This window comes from Eleutherodactylus coqui, chromosome 10 (assembly GCF_035609145.1).
Source record: "Eleutherodactylus coqui strain aEleCoq1 chromosome 10, aEleCoq1.hap1, whole genome shotgun sequence".
NCBI lineage: Eukaryota > Metazoa > Chordata > Amphibia > Anura > Eleutherodactylidae > Eleutherodactylus > Eleutherodactylus coqui.
Genome location: NC_089846.1, coordinates 115,366,548 through 115,389,848, shown reverse-complemented (window position 1 = coordinate 115,389,848; position 23,301 = coordinate 115,366,548). Strand labels below are relative to the sequence as shown.

Sequence of the window (23,301 nt, the reverse complement as noted above, 5' to 3'; positions counted from 1 at the left end):
CCATTTTAGAATTTCCATTTAATATTGACTTAATATTTGTAAGAATTTTTATTATTGTATCAAGTTTTTCATTGACACTGATGAGTCTATTATGTTGTATAAGCCTATTCTACCTTTCAAACCTGTATCCACCGTCAAAACACCACTAATTTACACCCAAGACATTATAACAAGTTCTTGATCATTAGGCCCCCTGCACATGGGCAGAAATTTTGCGGCGGGACTTCCCGCGGAATTTCCACCCGTGCCTGCCTGCATAGCATTGCATTGCAAAACTCAATCCTAGGCAGACGGCCGTGATTTGTCCACGAGAAAATACACGTGGAAAACAAATCGCGGCATGTTCTATTTCTGTGCGGGTCTCGTAGAGGCCGGCACAGAAATGACTCTCCCGGCACCCGCTCTGCTCTGCGCATGAGCCATCTGGACAGCAGCTGGCACATCAAAGACCCGGAGCCGCGGGAGCAGGTGAGACCCGCACCAGTCCCTGCAGGGCCATGGGTCGGGTCTCGCTGCGAGGTCCAACCTGGCCGTGTGCAGGCGGCCTTATCAATCAAAAACGAATCAATGTTTTGACAGCCGTTGTCCAACTTACAGCCTTGCAACATTTCTATTATATTTTCATTTCATTAACTAATTAATTGATGTTTTATGTGTATTTGTTTAGATTTCTTTTCCTTTTTACATTATTTTTATGGAATTTTAGCAAATTCCAATGCTAAACAAAACAACACAGAATATGCACTTTTTAGGCTAGATCATATGGATTATTTTTATGTGTTTTAGCCAAATAAACGTATTTCTACGCCGATTTATGATGTGTTATCATGATGCATCATTCATTAATTTACCGAATAAACTTTGTATTTCTTAGTTTTTGCTTTATTCCTTAATTGTCCTTTATATTCATTCTCTTGTATTTTTCTCGTTTGACATTAGTTTAATTTTCATGCAATTATCTCACAATGTGCCATAACCACTCCCCTCATCCCATCCTTGATACTGCAATACGCATTTAGGCATAGGTGTATTCACAGCATACTGAGGAAGTGGGGCCACGGCCCTAAAACCCATTTGTGTCCTGGTCCGAAATAAAATCAGAGGAGCTAAAAATAACGTGTGTGCTTGTCTTTAAGGAGGTCGCACCTATACCTATTTTCTTCCCTTGGTTTACCCCGTACATACGTCCTCCTAACAGGATGTGACTGCACAGATTAAAAACTTTATTCTATGAAGGCTAGCATTTTTTTTAAAAAAAGGAAGACAAACAAATCACAAAACCTCGCCTTTCTAGACTCTATTCTTTCGGGGTATTGTTCCAGACCTTCTCCTTACTGCTATTCTTTATGGCCTCTTTCACAAGAGCGTGGTTTTAGTGCAATACAAAAAAAAATGGGAAAAGATTGCGGCAATACTGCACTAAAATTAGCAAGAACAGGCAATTTACAGCTATTCAGTCTTGAGCTTAATTAGCAGTGAAATTGCCCATTTAGGCTGGGTTCACACGGGGCAGATTTGCCGCGGAAATTCCAGCCGGAATTTCACCCCGACAAATCCGCCTGCGGACGCTAATCCTGGGATTAGCCAGCCTTGTGGACGAGATTTCTCAGAAATCTTGTCCACACGGGACGGCGAATCCGCCACGGCAAAGCCAGCGCTGCGGCGCGGATTCCCCAGCCGCAGCATGTTCCTATTTTTTTTCTTCTTCCCTGCGGCCACGCTCTCCTCTATGGGAGCGTTGGCCGCAGCGGAACAGCAAGCGGCCGGGCCACTTCAAAACCTGCGGCTAAGTGGCGCGGGTTTTGAAGCAGCGCTTCTCCCGGTGGAAATCTTGCGGTTTTTCGCTGCGGCCAAACCACGAGATTTCCGCCAGGATTCCGGTGTGTGTGAACCCAGCCTTATGTGATCAGGAGGTGCATGGTGCATATTATCCAGCTTCCATAGGAGTCTATGGAAACCCCCTGTGCATCATGCACCAAATATAGGCCAGGTCCCATCTTTTCACGCAGCGCGGACTTTAGATGTGAGCTTTGCACACACATTCTATCTTAGTTAGGTGAAAGCTGTTTGTGCATCTAAAATTCCTGCATGTGAACGTTTCCATAGGAAACTATTGGTTCTATTGGACGCAATCTTTTCACGTGCCTATACTGCACTAAAACCGCACTCATGTGAACAAGGCCTAAGGCTGGAATATCCAACACAGCCGCTATTACACAGTATCGAACAATGTAAACAATGAAGTCCTCACAGCACTTACCTGAGCTAGTTGGTGAGGGTACTACCGTAGGAATGTAAAAAAAATAGACAGTGGCAGCGTCAATGCTGAAAAAATTATAATAAATTTTATTGGTCCGTAATCCCACAATAGGCAACATTTCGACCATATAGGTCTTTTTCAAGCCAAATTGGATGTCAGAACAGCTGGTCCGTGACATCCAATCTGGCTTGAAAAAGACCTATATGGTCGAAATGTTGCCTATTGTGGGATTACGGAACAATAAAATTTATTATAATTTTTTCCCCATTGATGCTGCCACGGTCTATTTTTTCTATGTTTGTACCTCTTGAGTTGATGGTTCATCAACTCTTTTGGTGGCTTTGCATTCTTTCATCTCCCCCTTAATTGGGCTATAACTAGAAATGAACGAGCACCCAAATGCTTGGGTCCGCGTTATTCCAGTCGAGCTTTTCGTAAAATTCGAGAGCTCTACTCGAGTAACGAACCCCAGTGACTACAATGGGAGACTCAAGCATTTTTGTATGTGGGACGCCGGGCGCCGAGCTTTTTTTTCCCCTAGGTTCATGTCTCTCTCTTTCTCCCCCCCCCCCCCCCCCACTCTCCTGCCTGCCAAAATGTTTGCCAATGACGCGCACTGCATCGCGGCGGGGAGGAGCCAAAACAGGCATGTCACAGCGGGGAGGAGCCAAAAACTGGGGTGGGGGTCGAACACGGCTTGATGCTCGTTCGAGTAACGAGCACCATCGAGTACGCTAATACTTGAACGAGCATCAAGCTCGGCAGAGTATGTTCGCTCAACTCTAGCTATAACGTCTTAAGTGCTGCTGGATTTCTTTTGGTACTACCGTAGGAGTCAGACCCCCACCAATCTATTGATGGCCTATTCTAAATGGACAACACCTTTAATCATTCAGGTTTCAGAAAGTTAACAGATGCACCATTGTCCCTGAAGCTTTCACCTGCACAATTCACTACTTGGTTTCCATTTCCTCTACAAATGCAAAAACCCAATCTACCAAGATTACTCTGCTAACTTCCATGGATGATGGATCACTGTGTACCATAAACAGTCATTTTATTCTAAAGCCAATTAACAAAATAATTAAGAGCTAAAAATGCATGCTGTTCCTAGGGTTATGGCCAAATACCTTCTGTGTTTTCGATTTCTTCACTTGGTGCTTTATGCTCTAAAGAAATGTTTTCCGAGTCCGGGATCTTGACTGACTGCTGCTCTTCAATCTTCAAGAAGAAAGATAGATTGATTGAAATAAGCAGTTTAATTACATTAATAAAAAACGGAGCACTTGGGTGCCACATTTAGAGAACGCAGTTTTAAGTGCCATGATGAATATTTTTGGATCTGGGCTATAGTGGGCCAACTATTTTTTGCATGCTATATTTCCAAAGTAAAAGATTCTTGTACATCAGGGGTGTCAAGCTCATTTTCACCGAGGGCCACATCGGGCTTATGGTGACCGTCAAAGGGCCGATTGTAAGGCAGTCTAGTAAGGGCTCGTTCACACAGGCGTATTTGCGTACATAATATGCAGTGAATAGAAGCCATTGATTTCAATGAGTTCATTCACATGATGTATATTTTCACACAGCAGGACCCATTTTGTTAAGTACTACGCACCCCAATAGGCCATTGAAGTGATTGGGTTGTGCAAATATGTGGTGAATGCGCAAGAAACCTCCGTATTCACTGCATATTTGCGCACCATTTCAGTGGGCCCATCTGCGTTCTTTTTTGCGTGGCCAAATATGCAGGCATAAGCGATTTTCGATTGCGCAAATACGCAGCGTATTTGTGCGACCAAAATAGGATTACACCCGAGTGAACGAGACCTAATAGTAACCCTTATAGTGGCCCCAGTAAAAATATTGACCCCCACAGTGGCCCCAGTAGTAACAGGGTATCCCACAGTGGCCCCAGTAGTAACAGGGTATCCCACAATGGCTCCAGTAGTAATAGTAACCCCCCAGAGTGGCCCCAGTAGTAATAGTGACCCCCACAGTATTACATGCCCCCTCACTAGTAATAACCCCTTAGCAACATCATCCACAGCAGCAGTAATATTAACACCCCCCCCCCTATGGCAGCAGTAATATTAACCCCCCCCCCCCCAGCAGCAGTAATATTAACACCCCCCCAACAGCAGTAATATTAGCCCCCTCCAGCACCAATGTTAACCCCCCCAGCAGAAATATTAACACCCCCCCAGCAGAAATAGTAACACCCCCCCCAGCAAAAATATTAACCCCCCTAACCCTTATACTTACCTCCTCCTTGCAGTCAGTGCCGCTCCCCCTCTGCTCACGATGATCCCCGATGCACACTGACGTCAGTGTGTGCGCTGGGCACGCTTCCTCCCTGAGTCCTCTCCTGCGGAACTGAAGAGCAGGGGACTCAGAGGAGGAGGATCCCGGTTGCACACTGACGTCAGTGTGCGCCGGGAACAGCGGTAATAGCGCGATTACCAGCGGGGAGGTGCGGCACCCCAGCTGGTAATCGCTCCAGTGGTGAGCGGCGTCAGCACGCCACAGGCCACATAACATGAGGCAGCGGGCCGGATTCGGCCCACGGGCCTTGCGTTTGACACGTGTTGTACACAAACAGATCATTGCCAGATAAACAAGCAAGTTGATCAGCGCTCTTAAGTTTTACACTTACACACCACAATTCTTGTGGAGGACACATAACCAGTTTACATGAAGAGATGTGCCACTGACAAACGATAATTTGTATGTCTGCATGGAGAGGCGATGGGAAACAAACTAGCCTTTTTACTGCTTGTTGTTCAGTCATTGGGCAAGTCTATATTAGGCAATGATCAGGTATAAATGCTTTTTTGGTTGACCATGCGTCATAGTTCTTTACCATGTTAGAATGTTCTTCTCCCTTTTTCATTTGTATTGGCTTGTTTGTTCCATTGATACCCTGGAAAAAGAATAGGGACATAACTTCTTACACTTCAATTCCTGTATATCAGCTTGCAACTTGTACATTTTGAGCACAACATTTTTATCATAGACCATGTAGTTAGATGTATACTAAATACTGGTGGCTGCAGATAGCAAGAATTTATCATTTAACGAGGATGCATCAGAAACATGGCTGGTTCTTTCCAGAAACACAAGTAAAGTGGTTTTCTTTCCAGAAACAGCGCTTCACTTGTCAATGGCCTCACATTGGAGCTGTCAGGAATCAAAACCAAGCCCTCCTGTACTCCCAGCTGGCTGCTCTCCCTGTTGAGCTATCCAGCCTGTGGACTGTTTCCCTTCATGACTCTCAGCCTTATTCCATGAACCTGGTCATCCACTTCCTGCCACATGGTTCTGACCCCGCCTCTGTCTCTGATTAGACTTGCTGTATAAACCTGGCCCTGATCCCTCCTTCCCTGAGTGATTATTCTGCTCCACAGCAGTTTGATCAAGCTTCACTTGCCTGTTCCTCTGCAGTTTCTGCAAGACCTCCTGATTCTGACTTCTGCCTTCCTTTCCGACTACGCTAACCACCTCATCCATCTGTGCTGCAATCCGTAACCTCCCATTACTGACTTCAGGCTTCCCTTCCAACTTTGCTACTCACCTCATCCATGTGTGCTGCATACCGAGCCCTCCCGTTACTGGCATTTGGCTTCCTTTCTGAATACACTACTCGCCTCATCTATCTGTGCTGCAAACCGAGCCCTCCCGTTGCTGACATCTGGCTTCCTTTCTGAATACACTACTCGCCTCATCTATCTGTGCTGCAAACCGAGCCCTCCCGTTACTGACATCTGGCTTCCTTTCTGAATACACTACTCGCCTCATCTATCTTTGCTGCAAAGAGCCCTCCTTTTACTGACATCTGGCTTCCCTTCCGACTACACTACTCTCCTCATCCATCTGTACCACAAACCGAGACCTCCTGTTGCTGACCCCTGGATCTTTCTTGACTACTCTCCAGACCTGCAACTATTAAACCTGAGGCTCCCACCCACTGCCCGAAATCACTACAGTAGCTCTGAAGTGAATTACACTGAAATGCAAAAACAGATACACCCCATTGACCACATAGTCCTGGTTTGTGAAAGAAAGCAACCAATTTTTTGATACACTTATGCAGTCCGTTCAACTTTATCTGTGGGGAGAGAAACAGGGCATGTGGAGATCTGCATCAGAAAAATGGAGCTCCTACCGCTAAAAAGAAAGCCCATTGACTAGTTAGAGAGTCATTGGATGCAGCAAAAGTAATGTTATCAGCATGTACCTGTGTTTTCTTCACATTCATGGTTGGTGCTCTCTGTTTCTTTGGCTTAACTGAAATCTTGTGCTTTGCTGCAGAATTATCCAGACAGGTCACAGAACTTGCTGGAGACGTAAAATCTGCTAGAAGGAAATGGTTGGCTGGAGAGGTAGGACACAAAAGGACACTGGAGTGCGATGGACTGGTGGGACGTGAAGACAATTCAGAGGATTCCTACATTTGGGATAGAAAAAGCTATTTAATGTTCATACACATAACGGACCCATTTATAGTCAATGAGGTCTGCTAGGTGCCATTCGTATCCATCATATAATGGAACTGGCGTTCTGTCATTTACGTCGTTCTGCCGCTGTGATGAAGTTATTTACACAAATGTTAACAAAGCTTAAAGTGAGACATATATATATATATATATATATATATATATATATATATATAAAAAGACGAAAGCCCTCACTGACTGACTCACTGACTCGCCAAAAGTTCTCCAACTTCCCGATGTCGTAGAAACATGAATTTTGGCGCAAGCATAGATTATCTCCAAAATAGGAAAAGTAATTGGGTCCCAACTCGATTATTCAATTCTAGCGCAAAAGAATTGGCGTCGAAATTTAACGTGCATAATCTAAATCACTCAGTTCCCAATGTCATAAAAACTTTAAATTTGGCACGGGCATTGAATATGTCATAAATAAGAAAAGCTACTGGGTCCCAACAAGATTATTCAATTCTATGCGCAAAAGAATTAGCATCCAAATTTTACGTACGGAATCTAATTTTTTCACTTTCCGGTGTCATAGAAACGTGAAATTTGGCACTAGCATTGATTATGTCATAAATAAGAAAAGCTAATGGGTCCCAACTCCATTATTCAATTCTATGCGCAAAAGAATTAGCGTCCAAATTTTACGTGCGGAATGTAATTTTCTCACTTTCCGGTGTCATAGAAACGTGAAATTTGGCACTAGCATTGATTATGTCATAAATAAGAAAAGCTAATGGGTCCCAACTCGATTATTCAATTCTATGCGGAAAAGAATTGGCGTCAAAATTTTACATGCGGAATGTAATTTCTTCACTTTCCGGTGTCATAGAAAGAGGAAATTTGGCACGAGCATTGATTATGTCATAAATAGGAAAAGTTCATAGGTCCCAACTCGATTATTCAATTCTAGCGCAAAAGAATTGGCATCGAAATTTTACGTGCGGAATGTAATTTTTTCACTTTCCGGTGTCATAGAAACGTGAAATTTGGCACGAGCATTGATTATGTCATAAATAGGAAAAGCTAATGGGTCCCAACTCCATTATTCAATTCTATGCGCAAAAGAATTAGCGTCCAAATTTTACGTGCGGAATGTAATTTCTTCACTTTCCGGTGTCATAGAAATGGGAAATTTGGCACAAGCATTGATTGTGTCATAAATATGAAAAGTTAATGGGTCCCGACTCGATTATTCAATTCTAAGCGCAAAAGAATGTGTCCAAATTTTATGTATGTTATCTAATTCTCTCACTTCCTGATGTCATTTTATATAAAGGAAACGTCGCATGGTTGCCTCCATGTGGTGTTTTCTGGGTAACGCAGAGAACTATGCAAAATGGTGAACATATCTTTTTCCTCAGTATCTCTAACGTAACCACGACTTCATAAGATTTTCCATGTGAACACCAGATAAACACCAGTACCAAATTAACTCGGGCGAAGTCGGGTATATCAGCTAGTATATTATATGAGCGAGTGTTGTAATGTTTTCCCAGAATAGCCAAAACTTACTATAAATCTGGAAAAGGTCTTTATATTGCTACAAAGCCAACAACTTCAAGTACGAATGAAGACGATTCAGACATTGTTTCCTCCAACCTGCATTTGTTTGTTACAGAACTCCCACAAGTTCTATGTAAAAGCTCCTTTATTGGGTTTTTAAGAAAATGTGCAGAATTACTAGTTCCTGTTATTGCACTCGGTCTATGATGATCTCATCATAACTCTTTCACCTGTATATTCTGACAGCTCAGCGTTATCACAGCAGCGAGTCACATTTTTTTAACTTCATTTTGTTAAAACTAGAAAAATGAAAGCCGATTCTTATGGGATTCTATAATATGCCGCACTTTTCCAATACTGGATAGATGGAGCACAAAGGGGGAAGGGTTGCTGTGGGGACATAAAAGTTGTTTTGTTTTTTTGAGGGGGGTTACTACCGCGTTTCCCCAAAAATAGGTCTTACTATCGGGGTAGGACCTATCGGGTTTTCAGGGGAGGCTTGAAATATAAGGCCTCCCCCCAAAAATAGGACCTATTTCGGATGCCCCCCCCCCCAATTAATACTCACCTGCTCTGCAGCATCCCCATGCTCTCTGGCGGTGCAGCGTCCTCCTCCGTCTCACAGATGTCTTCTGCTGGCGACGGGGCTTTGAATCCCCCGCCTCCAGCAGAAGCGAGCGCTATGATTAGCTAATCGAGCGCTGGCAGCGAATCACAGCCAGCGCCCGATAAGCCAATTACAGCCATTCAGTGAATGACATCACTGAATGGCTGTGATTGGCTCATAGAGTGCCGGCTGTGATTGGCTGCCAGCGCTCGATTAGCCAATCACAGCGCTTACTTCTGCTGGAGGCGGGGGATTCAAAGCCCCGTTGCAAGCAGAAGGCATCTGTGAGACGAGAAGGATGCCGCGCCGCCGCGGGACACCAGGACACCATCGGGATGCTGCGGACCAGGTAAGTACAATCCCCCCCCCCCCCCCCCGCGCGCGCACGCACGAAAATAAGACACTGTGGTCAACTGTTCTTCTTTGCTGCCTATTTATAAAACACTAGTTAGGCTAATTTCACATGGGAGTGCGATATTGGGCCGTGAAACTAGGACCGATATTGGGCTCAACATGCGATGTCCCCGTGGATGCAAGGACTGTGTGTTAAAACCGCATTGCATCGCTGCAGGACAGGATCGCGGAGTGTTTTCCATTGATTTCAATGGGTAAGCCTCACATCGCACTCGCGTGCACCTCATACGCCGTGCAATGGTGCGCCGGCCCCATTAAAAACAATTGACAATACGATGTGTTCCAAGGGAACTCCCAAAGATAGGCTATGGAGCGATTTTTTCCCGTAAAAATTTTTTTTTCCGCAAATTACTCGGCCATGTAAAAACAGACTTCATGTTAGAAATAGAAAGTAAAATTAAAACAAACAGTAAACAAAGAAATGGGTCAGAAAACGGAGGCTCTTCTTATTTTTGTGCACGGCTTAGGGCCTTTTCACACTACGGTTTTCATTCCGTTTTGCTGTTCCGTCATGGAAGCCCGTAGAAATGCATTGAAGTGGAAAGGTTGCAGTTTCAATCCAGTTTGTTTTTTCCGCTCTGTTTTTTACACTGGATCAGAAGTGCAGACTGCCGCACTTTTGTTTCCAGTTCTGGAAACGGAAAGCAGATGGATTATTTTTTAATTGCATTATACTCAATGGGAGGCGAATGGAATTTGAAGACAATTTGTTTGGTCATGGTGCCTCTAACCCTTTCCAATCCAATTTGTATCCTGGTTTTCCTAGGGGGCTTACTCTTTTTCTGCCGTTATACAACAGCGCTATCTGCTGGCTAAAGCCAGTACTGCATGAGGTGACACATTGGATAGGCTCCGACAGCAGAGAGGCTGGCAATATACAGTAAGAGAACCCCGACGGACGTCTTCCAACATCAGAACTGTACAGCCTTAAATCATAATGTCTTCACAGGTCAGACAGTGGATTGGAAAGGGTTAATGAATGTGGCTTATTGGTTAGCACTGTTGCCGCTGTAATGCTGGAGTCCTAGGTTCAAATCTCAACAAGGACATCAACTTTGAAAAACTCAATCCAGACATCACTCTTGGTCTGACGTGAACCTAAAACTCCAGCACTGCAAGTCAACAATGCTAGTGTAGGTTAACTGCTGTTTGCAGGTTTAGTAATGTGTTATAATAGACCTGCCCAACACCCCCCTGGTGTGAATGAGTTGGTTCAGCCCTAACCCCTGGACACTGGTAAGGAAACCCCAGAGATGGAGTTGAAAGGTTGATATAAAGGGGGGTGGGGTTGCAATTCAGCACAGAAAGTCTGCAGCACATGGGGATCTAAGGGGAGCTGCCCCTGTCAGTTGGGCAGATATTCTCCTGGCAAGAGAACTGCTTCATACTAGCAGGTGACCAATTAATAATTGTCATCAGTATCACATATATATATTTGGTGCTGTGTGTAACTGTAAACTATAGTAGAGCAACAGATACTTTGCTCTCCACTCACTTTCAGGTTCTCTGCGCAGAGCTAGTGATATCAACTCTGCTACATCTAGTGTTGTTGATTAGCTCTTTTATGTTGGTTACTAGTGATGAGCGAGCATCGAGCATTGCCCTTAGCGAGTACCTGCCCGCTCGAGAGAAAAGGTTCGGCTGCCGGCGGCGGGCGGGGAGCTGTGGAGGAGAGCGGGGAGGAACGGAGGGGAGATCTCTCTCTCCCTCTCTGCCCCCCGCTCCCCACTGCTGGCTGCCGCTACTCACCTGTCACCTGAGCCGGCACCCGAAGCTTCTCTGCCGAGCGGGGAGATACTCGCTAAGGACAATGCTCGATCGAGCAATTGTCCTTAGCGAGTATGCTCTATTGGTTACTAATATGACCCATTGGTAACCCCTAAGTCGGAAGCAGTTCTGGTTGATCATACCCATAGTGTGATTAGTGTATTAGTTAGTATGTTAAACAGGGACTGGTATTCAGTATAAGGATAGCGACAGATTAGGTGCCCGCTGGCCCATAGGGAGAGTAGTGGTCCAGTTACATTGGTAGACTAGGTAGAGCTATGGACCTAGTATAGTGTAGTTAGGCTTGCCATCATAATCTACCTTCCTGTTTTAGGACTGTCAGCTGAAGCAGCTTCTAGCCATCATCATCCATCCATATAATATATTTATATTTCTTCTTCCTCTTCTTCCTTCACTGGAGGAGGAGATGGTGAAGAAGAAGAGGGAAGATCTTCTCTTCCCCATTTACTTGCTCCTTCACTTTCTTCTTCTCCTTCTCCTGTAAAGGAGGGCAAGGAAGAGGAAGAAAGAAAAACCTATGGTGGCATAGTCATTATCGCTGTTGCCTTGCTGAGCTGAGTCTACAAATCAAAAGAAGTTTCCTAAAATATTGTGATCCATGGTCCAATTAAACAACTACTGCAGGAACAGAGAAACATCTAAAAAAAGATCTGAACTGATGCATACAATTGTATAAAAATGTAAATTATAGGACATTCAACTCTGTAAAACTGAAATACTACGCAAACAAATTCTGAGTCTTTGGATGATGTAGTAGCTATATGACCTCAGTGTGGGCAACACAGAGTTAGGAAGAGTAAAAAGACATAAGGGGTGACCAAATAACTGTGTATAAATACATGAGGGGACAATACAAGGATCTCTCCCAGGATCTGTTTATATCCAGGACTGTGACGGTAACGAGAGGGCATCCGCTATGCTTAGAGGAAAGCAGGTTTCATCACCAACATAGAAAAGGGTTCTTTACTGTAAGAGCAGTGAGACTGTGGAACTCTCTGACTGAGGAAGTAGTGATGGCAAAATCCATAGAGGAGTTTAAAAGGGGGCTTGATGTCTGTAATCCGGGTTTACAGGCAGGTAGGGACTAGTAGGGGTTGATCCAGGGAACAGCCTGATTGCCATTAGGGAGTCGAGAAGGAAGTTTTTCCCCAAAAGGGCTAATTGGCTTCTGCTCTTGGGGTTTTTTGCCTTCCTCTGGATCAACAACACAGGAGAGACAGGCTGGACTAGATGGACATTGTCTTCATTTGGCTTTACGAACTATGTTATGTTATCTGAATGATCAAAAGAAAAGAAATGTTGACAGACACTGTTCAATAGTCCTCCAGTAGTATAAAAATGACATGCATGGACTACCTAAACTACCTACATGGGCACTTGCAGCTAGAAGCAGAGGCCAATAATAACACTCTAAATCAATGGACAATAAAAAAAGAGAGTGCGTTTTCAAAATACTTGGAGTCTAAGATTGAAAAAGTTTGAGTAAAGGACGAATAACTGTCCAGAATTTTTCATTGCTCAAAGCAGTCCTCAAAAGCTGGAAAGTAAAGGGGTAGATTTACACAGGCAAATCCATCTGTGGTAAGGAGTGTTGGCAATGAGCATGTCAGTCAATGCGCATTCCTTCTGTGTACACTTGTGTTCCTGTTTACATAGATGTGCTGCTACCTAGCAAGCATTTTTATGCTCACACTGAAGACGCAATCAGCCGATGAACAAGTGTTTGCTCCATTGGATGATTGCTGACCCTTTCACAATGGCCGATGATTGGGGAAACATCCATGTCAATCATCGGCCTGAATAAAAAGACCTTGTTTTCCTAAGATTTGGGCTTAAATTTCCAGGAGACTTCACCATTTGGGATTTAATTTGCCTGCAGAAAAAAACGGAATCCATGGCCAGAACAGATTTGTCTTAGGACAAAACCCAACGGTGCCGAATGGACTTCATAGACTTCCATTATGTTTTCCAGCATTTCCTAGGTGAAAGAGCACTGCATGCAACACTAATTCATCCTGGATATTAATGGAAATTTGTAATAGAAGCTCCAAACAGAACCTCTGAAATGAATGTGAACGAGCGCTAACCTTGCAATAAGCAGGTTTTTTTTATTCAAATACACTTAGAAAGTGGTAAATAGTGATGAGCGAGCATACTCGCTAAGGGCAATTACTCGAGCGAGCATTGCCCTTAGAGAGTACCTGCCCGCTCGAGAGAAAAGGTTCGGCTGCCGGCGGTGGGCAGGGAGCAGCGGGGTAGAGCGGGGAGATCTCTCTCTCCCCCTTCCCTCCCCCCCCCCCCCCCCCCCCCCCCGCTCTCCCTGCTCACTGCTGCAACTCACCTGTCACCTGCGATGGCAGCCGAACCTTTTCTCTCAAGCGGGCAGGTACTCGCTAAGGGCAATGCTCGCTTGAGCAATTGCCCTTAGCGAGTATGCTCGCTCATCTCTAGTGGTAAACATTCCAAAAACACAAATAATTGTAATGCATCTTGTCAAGCTAACAAAATGAATGAGTGCTCTTTAAATCCTGACAATGTCCATGGAGAAGAAAGATGAACAAGAAAGCGGACTTAAAGTAAACTTAATGAATACCATTGACCATAGGACCAAATATGCAGCTTCAACAATCATTACCAGTCCTTACTGACAATTTGTTCTTTGATCAGCTTTAACCTGATTGGAGGCTTGTTTGGAAGACCTCTCCATAAATCACTAGTGTATGCTCCTTTAACTATATTAGAAGCCTGGTCAAATTGGGCTCAAAGTAATATACTTAGGCACTGATCATATTGATATTTTCTAGGTTTCCATCTGAGCATTTTTTTAAAGCAATAATAGCGCAGAACTCCGATGGACATCAGAGCCAAAACCAGGCCATGAGGGCTAAGAACTGCCTGTAGAGCTGAGAGATAGGATTGTGTGGAGGCACTGATCTGAAGAAGGCTGCAAAAATTTTCTGCTGCACTGAAACTTCCCAAGAGTACAGTTGTCTCTTCTTAAATGGAAGTAGTTTGGAACAATCAGATCTCTTCCTAGAGCTAGCCAACCCACAAAACTAAGTAAAACGGGGGGAGAAGGGCCTGGGTAAGAGAGGTGACCAAGAACCCAATGGTTGTTCTGGCTGAGCTCCAAAGATAGTGTAGGCAGATCGGAGGAACTTTTAAAAAGTCAACCATCACTGGGTAACTCCACCAATCTGGGCTTTATGGCAGAGTGGCCGGAAAGAAACCTCTCCTCAGTAAGAGACACATGAAAGCCCACCTGGAGTTTGCCAAAAAGCACCTAAAGGATTCTTAAATGGCGGGAAAACAGATTCTCTGATCTGATAAAACCAAGAGTAAACTTTTTGGCTTCAACTCCAAGTGCTATGTCTGTAGGAAACCAGGCGGCGCTCATTATCTGCCTAAATATTATCCCTACAGTGAGGCATGGTGGTGGCAACATGTGGGGGTGTATTTCAGCAGCTGGGACAAGGAGACTGGTTAGGGTTGATAGAAAGCTCCATGGAGCAAAGTAGAGATCTTCTTAATCAAAACCTGAAACAGAGCCTAAGAGACCTCAGACTTGTTCAACTTCCAACAAGACAATAACCCTAAGCACACAACCAACACAGGAGTGACTTAGGGACAACTATCAATATCCATATCTCTGGAGAGACCTGAAAATGGCTGTCCACAGAAGACCCCATCCAACCCAACAGAGCTTGAGAGGATCTGCAGAGAAGAATGGCAGAAAACTCCCAAATCCAGGTGTACAAACCTTGTGGCATCATACCCAAGAAGACTGGAGGCTGTAATCACTGCCATAGGTGCTTCAACAAAGTACTGAGTACAGGGTGTGAATACTTAGGTCAATGCAAAAAGTTAGTTTTTCATTAAAAAAATTTAAAAAAAAGTTACAAAAATGTTGAAAATTCGGTCTTAACTTGGTCATTATGGGGTATTGAGTGCAGAATGATAGAGAAAACATGATTTTTTCTTAATTTGCACAATTAAAACAAAATTTTTCAAAAAAGTTAAAGGGTCTGAAGACTTTCTAAATGCTGTGTATAATGGTTTAAACTCTCTGTGCCAAGACAAAATAACACTATTTTAGGACAAACTCATGCGACAATCCAGCCAGAAACAAGGGCATTTAATTACTTGTCAAGAAGTGAACAGAACAGAAAAGTGATTATTAGTGTTTTAAGTTTTGTAAGAATCGACATAATCTGCAAAGAACATCTGGAACCGATGTTTAACATTTGTGCTGAGTTATTACATGCCATTAATCTTCCCTCCTTCCAAAATCATCCACTAGACAAACTCAGCGTGCACCATCTGCCTGATAATAGCGGCTAAATGGTGCTTAATCACAAGCTGGGAATCCACTTATTATGTTTAACTTCATAAAACTGGAACTCCGAGGCCGGGCCAAGAGACATATATAAAAATCCAGCCTAACCCACAATTACGGAGCAGAGTTGTTTTATTATTCAGCGCGCTATATATTTTTTTCCTGTCTATAATTATAAATATGTTTTGTAGGCCGACCAAAATTGTAAATGGCGACTTTAGTATACGCTTTCTAAACCATAGGACTGAAATAGATCTGTAATATACACTGTGGCCGAACAATGCCTGGCCTGTGGATTCCATGGATCCAGCTGAAAACCACTCTGATTTCTCTGCTCAGCACAACCATCGCAAGAGGCCAAACGTTGAAAATAAACTCCCAATAAAACAAACTAATGTCTTTTGTTGGACAAAGTGCAAAACTTCTCTATACCACCAAAATTAACCCTTTGCAATCCAATTTTGGATTCAGGTTTCCTAGGGGGCTTTCTCTTTCTGCTATTATACAATGGCGCCATCTGCTGGCTAGAGCCAGTAGTGTGGTATGGGACATGCTGGAGAGGCCCCTGACAACAGCAAGAATACCCTGCCGGACATCTTCCGACGTCAGAGCTGTACAGCCTTCAATCAGAACGTCTTCAATTAACCATTTCCAATCCACTGTCTGACGTCTGGACACCTGAGCAAGAATGGAAAGTAGTATTTATTTCCATATGTTAATGGGGTTCCTTTGGCGCTAATGACATAGAATACTGTCCATGGCATACTTTCTACTAATGTCCGTTACACTTCAGCTGGTATTTCCCCCCATTCTTCCTGCAAACATTTGGCGAGTTCTCTCAAAGAAGATGGATGCTGTTCATATTTCCCGACCCGACTTTTTAGTTCATCCCAAAGATGTTCAGTAGGGTTCGGGTCAGGACTCTGTGCAGGCAGTCCAATTGTGAAACATCCATACCCTCAAATTGACGTAAAACAGCGTTGGATTTGTGACAATGCACATTGGAAATGGTCAGCAATACTTCCGACAAGACAGTACTTTCACATTATCGACAGCCTATTGTTGTCTAGAATATCAAGGTACACCTCTGTGTTTATGGTTCTTGTTACTACAACCAACAGACCGAGATAATGCCATGTAACACATCCCCAGACTATAACTGAGCTTCTGCCATACTTAACTGCTGGCACCAGGGGCGTAACTAAAGGCTCAAGGGCCCTGATGCAAAAGGTGAGCAGCCCCCCCCCCCCTATCTGTATCTGTACCCGTACCCATACCTAAACCATGCTGCACAGAGGCATAATTTGAAGCTCCTGGGCCCCAATGCAAAACCTGTAACAGGGCCCCCAACTATAATGCTTTATTCATAGTACTGGGCTCCCTATATGGAGAAGAGAGGCCTTATGGGCCCCCTAAGGCTCCTGGGCCCAGGTGCAACCGCATCCCCTGCACCCTCTATAGTTACGCCCGTGGCTGGCACGATACACTCAGGCAGAGGACGTTCCCCTGGCTCCTTTACACCCAGGTACATCTATCGGATTTGAAGCGAGAGTACCGCGATTCGTCACTCCATAGAGCATTCTTCCATTGCTCAACTGTGCAATGACACACACAGGTTCTGCTGCAAACACCATCCATGGCATACTATGGAAAAGCACATTTCCGGCACGTGAGCAGAAATCAATTGCTATTTTCCGCTCATGGAGGAATAAAATCGCAGCATGCTCTATTTTAGTGTGATGTCCGCACGGACGGCTTCCATTGAAGTCAATGGAAGCTGTCTGACCGCGGTCCATCCGTATTTAACATTGCAGACAGGTCGTGGATTCCGCGTCATCGCTAGGTGACGGCACGGTAAAATCTGAACTGCGCATGTCTGACAGTGAGTCGTTTGGACCATCCGCAGTACAGAAGAAAAGAAACAACTGAGAGGTACGCGAGGTCACCGGACGGGTAAAGGGTCAGATTCTGCTGCAGGACCCGGAAACTTACCCAGTCGTGTGCAGCCGGCCTTCTGCTCATTCCTCTGCCTGACAGAAGAATAAACTAATTTAAAAAGAGTACCTACACTTTCACTTTGGAGCGCTCCTGCTCCATCGCCCATTTTCTACTCCTTCCACCAGCCGAAGATTGCCGCATATAGCGCTATGCAGGGTTATCATCAGCTGCCGGAAGGAGCCGAAATGGTCTTCTGAAGTGAAAGTGTAGGTACTCTCTAAACATTTACTGGACATGACATGATTAAAATGTGTCTCTGGATAGGTCATCAATAGCTGATCACCAGGATCTGCTGCTCAAGATCCCTGGTAAAAAGGTGATCCTTCTGACTCACTGTTGGTGCAACAGGGGCAGACGTCATCATCCAGGTCGGTGCAGGAAGTCTCAGAACCGGCTTTATGGTCATTAAAATCAATGGGAATGAGGCCACCTCTGAGACTTCCAGCTCTGACCCCGATGCGGAGTCAGACATGTAATAGGCACCACCGATTTCAATGGGAGTGAAACCAACTCAGACTTCCTGCTCCAACCCCAATGTGGAGCTGAAAGTGTAATGGGCGCCTTTGCTAAGATTTCAATGGGAATAAAGCTTCCTCTGAGACCCCCTGCTCCATCTGCCACAAGAACGTCTGGCCCTGCTGCAGATATGAAGGTGAGCAAGGACCGACTGATTTGTTACAGTGCAACAGCTCACCATAAAAATGAACCAGGGGGCTACCAGAAGTGTGCCTAAAACAACAGTTAAGTGAACTCTAATGCGTATGGGGCTCTGAAACAGATGGATGGTCACCGTACCTATGCCAACAAAGTTGCATCTGAAAAAAAAGCAGTATCAGGATTGGACTACGACTAAAAGAAAAAGTGTTGTCTTCTAGGAGCATGACCAAGACTTCTACATACTTCCCAATTGAGCATCTATGGGACCACCTCAATCGTTGAGTTTGCTCTATGGATCCTTCCCTAACCGAGGGATTCACTGTAGTCAGTATGGTGCCAGATACCGGAGACAACCTACCAGCTACTTACTGAGCCACTCCCAGCCCGTCTAGCCACTGTCCGTACGGCACACGGCTGTTACTCTTGATGTTAGCTGGTGGTCATAATAACGTGATTCGACTCTGTATGAGCCTATACTTTGGAAATGTTGTTGTTATTCTCATGGTTTTAAGTTTCTTGATCATTCTGCAAAATCCTCTCATTATTAGAACAATTTTAAACATGAATTGGCAATGAATCAGTTAACATCCATACAAATGACCAAATACTTGGCCAGTCAACAGCCCTCGAGGAATTAAGTTGCGCAATCTGTTGTAATACTTCCCATTAAAGGGAACCTGGCAATAACTATAAGCACCATAAACTAAGTTACGGCGCTCATAGTTCAGGTGACGGGGAGTCTAGGGAGCTATAATGTATACTTGGCCAATTCCGATTCTGCGGTGCTTCCCGGCAAAGTCAATGCCAGTATAACAGCGCGACTCTTTTCAGAAGGCTGTGTGCGTACACTCCCATAAAGATAATGGAAGGGATTACGCTGACTGTCAGTGGACACTGCAGGAACAGGGGACCGTGTGAGCACAAGACAACTCCTCAGACTCCCTGTCATCTATACTAGAAGCACCATAACTTAGTTCATGGTGCTTATAGTTGCTGACTAGAGATGAGCGAGCACCCAAATGCTCGGGTCCACGTTATTCGAGTCAAGCTTTTCGTAAAATTCGAGAGCTCTACTCGAGTAACGAACCCCATTGACTGCAATAGGAGACTCGAGCATTTTTGTATGTGGAACACAGGGTCACAAGCTTTTTTTTTCTTTTTTTCTTGGTTCGTGTGTTCTCTCTCCCCCTCCCGACGAAAAATTTGCCAATGACGCGCGCTGCGTCGTGCCAGGGAGGGGCCAAAACAGGCACGTCACAGCGGGGAGGAGCCAAAAGCTGGGGCGGGGTCGAACGCGATTTGATGCTCGTTCGAGTAACGAGCACCATTGAGTATGCTAATACTCGAACGACTATCAAGCTCGCCAGAGTACGTTCGCTCAACTCTATTGCTGACATGATGCCTTTAATAAAATGATTGTTTTAAAAAGACTCACTAAGAAATGTTTCCATTACAAAAATAAATTATATCACCGGCCTTCATCAATTCCAATTTTTACATAAGTTGTCAATTCCATTTTTTTACATACGTTGTACATTTCCCAAACATCCATCTACATAATACAACAGCCACATAACATTTTGCTAAGGAACTTAAATTCCGTAAATTTAAAGGAACTATAGCAACAATTTTTTGGGTATTCATTAAAACCAGAAAGAGATACATTTTCCATTTTCTAATCATTTTTTTAATTTTCTGAGTAGAATTTTCTTGTCTGTACAGGACTATATGGATGTCCGTCTTTCTTGAGCTATGTTTAATACCATTTAAAAAGATGATTTACAGCAGCTTCGTGGGCCATTCACACAATGGACAGAAGGCTGTTCTAGACATGTGGGCAGGGGTCATTCTGCAGGGAGGGGAGTAGATAGCCACAGCTTATACCTATTGTGAATGGTGGATCCTGTTATCTACATATAGGTGTCACCTCTCATAATCCTGCCTGTGATGTTAGTGAGATGACTGCAGAGATCAGGAAGTGACAGACTAATATTAGGCTCCTTCATCAGTGTGAAAAATGCAGGATTTTAGGATTTTTTTAAAAAAATATATAGATTGTGACTGTCCTATTTTTGAAGAATTTTAGTTTTGTTTTTCTGTAATTTTCACAGTCCCTTTAAGAAAACAAGACTCTTAAGAGAATTAACATGCAACAGGAAATGGTTTGTTACATTCCATGACCAAAGGAAACAGAACACATGCATAATTAATTAATAACAAATTCTACATAAACAGAAAAGGATGTGCGGTAAATTGATATATCACATGAAAAGGCTGCTATCCTGTCCACAGTAGCTGCCAGAAGCCCTCTCTCCATTCTCAGCGGCGAGGGTGGGAGGAAAAGAGCAAATGCTAATTCACCTACAGTAGAACGCCAATGACGGGAACATGACACAGGCTGAAATCCCTTGATTTAATTCGATACCACAGATCTTAACCCTTTGCAATCCAATGTTGGATTCAGTGTTTCCTAGGGGTTTTCTCTTTCTGCTATTATACAATGGCACCATCTGCTGGCTAGAGCCAGTACTGCAGTATGGAACATGCTGGAAAGGCCTGCGACAACAGAGCGGCCAGTAATATACCATAAGAATACCCTGACAGACGTCTTCCAACATCAAAGCTGTACAGACTTCAATCAGAATGTCTGAAAAAGTCAGACAGTGGATTGGAAAGGGTGAGGACCGATGAGCGATATTTTAACTCTCCTATAGCTGGCAGAGAGGAGAAACCTTATTTGATCAAAATACCCTAAACTCGGACTAGAAGAACCAGGAATATAACTATAAGGAGCTGCAGAAGTAGCAGTTGCAATAAGACCCAGATGCCTGGGAGGTGGCCCAAATGCTTCTGTCACATAAGCAGACACTAGTAGGTGGGGGTCCGGTTACAGATTATACATTGGGATCCAGAAGTGTCAAGTTGCTTTAAGGATATGATTTGTAGTCTTACTGTATATTTTGGGAATGTCGGAAGAGATAGCTGGCAGCTGAATTAAAAGACTTCAACCACAATTGCAAGTTATCCCCTATCCCCCATGATCTTGACTCTCATGTCCCAGTCTCACGTCATTGTGGGGGTCGCTTCTTTCCCCGCAGCAACGTCACTATGAATGGAACACTAGCCGAGCATGTGCGATCAGCTTTCCATTAATTTCAAAAGGCAGTAGTTAAGCGATGCTAGCGCAACCAACGCTCCCATTCAGTCTCCTCGTCCCTTCAGGGATTGCAGTAACCCAGCAGTGAGCAGTACAGGAGACACACAGGGCCAGCGTTTTTTGAGATTGAGTAGTGAGACCCCCACCGATCAGCAAGTTATCTTCTATTCTGTGTAATGGTGGATAACTTGCAATTGTGGTATAACCACTTCAATGCTTTGTTGATGGCCATCTCATGTGTATAACCAACTTAACCCTATAATCCAACCAATTCCTTGAGTTCCAAAAACCCATCACAGGAGTGTAACTATGAAATTCCAAGTCAATGTATTATATACTGTACATCACATTTTATACCTTTTTAAACCATTATATAGAAGCATACATACCGGTTCGTCTTCACTGTCTGTGCCTCCTAAACTTATAGAACTGCGTCTCTGGGCACTGACGAAAGACTGAGAAGGGTAAAAATAATTAGGACTGGTATTCTTACTCAGTTTCTAGACCAATTACCTTGATTCAAGTAGATACGGAAATCTCAACAACGTTAACTAATATTCAACACAATGATCAAGCGACACAAGATGAGAGCCTGACCTACCATACATACCTAAAGAGGGGTTTCCGAGATATCAACTATTAATGATCTATTCTGAAGATAGGTTAGAAATGGTAATCGGTGGGGGTCCACCACTCGACATACCCACTGATCAGCTATTCAGCTGGCCCACTGTCAATGTGGACAGAGCCGGAAGCAACCTGGATGGGTATTGCAGATGCAGCTCCCATTGAATTCAATGCACTACCAATCTGGACCATTGCACTACTGGCAGAGCTGTCGGCTATGACAGCAGGCCTGGCAAATAACTAATTAGGAAGGTCCCTAGTGGCAGACTCTCACCATTCAACTGTTAATGACCTATCCTGAGGCTAGGTCATCTATAGTAAAGTCCAGGACAATTCCTTTAAGAACATCTATAAAACTAAGCTCAGGGGGTATACACAAGTGATATGACATTAATTTCTTTTCTGCATTAAGGTGCCAGAGCAGAACTTCAAATGATGTGTGTGTGTGTGTGTAATATATATATCACACATACAAATACAGTTTATATTATATATGCACACACACACACACACAATTTGAAGTTCTGCTATGGGACCCCATGGTTACATGTTACACCACCCGCAGTGACCTACTGTCAAGCCAATCTTTAATAAAATCACAACAAAGGTGGAACAGTAAAGGCCCTTTTACATGCAATGATTATTGCTTAAAATTCATTAAAATGAGCGAAAGTGAATGATAATTGTTACGCATAGACACGGGCAGTCATGCACTATTCAGTTGTCATTTACTGCTGGTTTTAGCTCACATAAAAATAGTAGTCAGGCTGCTCAAAAGATGTTCCACTTGAATGGAATTTGTGCAGTTGTTACCATGCGGCGGCTGCAGGTCCTCCCGGGGCGGCGGGGCGCAGGGCCCCGCGGTCGGGGCGCAGGGCCCCGCGGTCGGGGCGGTTCCCCCCAGCTTGTTGTCCGGCTGCCGGGGGCGCGGGAGGCTGGTCGGCGCGGTCCGTGCGCTCGTGGGTCCGGGCAGCGCCGTGCGCACCTGTGAATGCAGCTGCGTGCATGAGCTCCTGTTTATTGGATTCTGCTGGGAGGTAGTTGCCTCCCTCTCTCCGTCCCTGGGCGGAGGCTTCTGTTTATAAGGCTGGCAGTGAGGTGCATTCACTGCCAGTTATTGGTTTCTGTCAGTGCGCTTGCATTCTGCCTCCGTCAGTCTCCTGTTGTCAGCTTATTTGCTATATCTGCCACGTTATCCCATCTGCCTCGGTCTGCGTGCATCTTCTGTTGGTTTTGTTCATCTGCCCTACCTGTCGGTATCCTACCCTGTTCCATCTTGGTACGCCAGTCCCCCCTCTCGGTCCCTAGTGAGACCAGGGACCGCCGCCAAGTTGCCCGCCTTGGGTTAGCCAGGAGTGGAGGCAAGTAGGCAGGGACAGGGGTTGCCAGTAAGTTCTATGGCAACCCAGCTTGGCATATCATCGGGTAGGATACCGTAACAGCAGTCTTTTGAGC

General features: G+C 44.4%; 1 protein-coding gene across 3 annotated transcripts in view; it reads right to left on the bottom strand.

The window, feature by feature from the left end:
• The window catches only part of KIAA1210 (KIAA1210 ortholog), a 115,185-nt gene that overhangs the window by 21,110 nt on the left and 70,774 nt on the right, over positions 1-23,301 (bottom strand). For all 3 annotated transcript variants that reach the window (XM_066581764.1, XM_066581763.1, XM_066581765.1), the window contains exons 6-9: positions 21,609-21,674; positions 6,498-6,707; positions 5,124-5,183; positions 3,391-3,481 (exon numbers count right to left, since the gene is read on the bottom strand). In XM_066581764.1, coding sequence (XP_066437861.1) covers positions 3,391-3,481; positions 5,124-5,183; positions 6,498-6,707; positions 21,609-21,674 — 427 coding nt within the window. The remainder of the gene's footprint in view (positions 1-3,390; positions 3,482-5,123; positions 5,184-6,497; positions 6,708-21,608; positions 21,675-23,301) is intronic.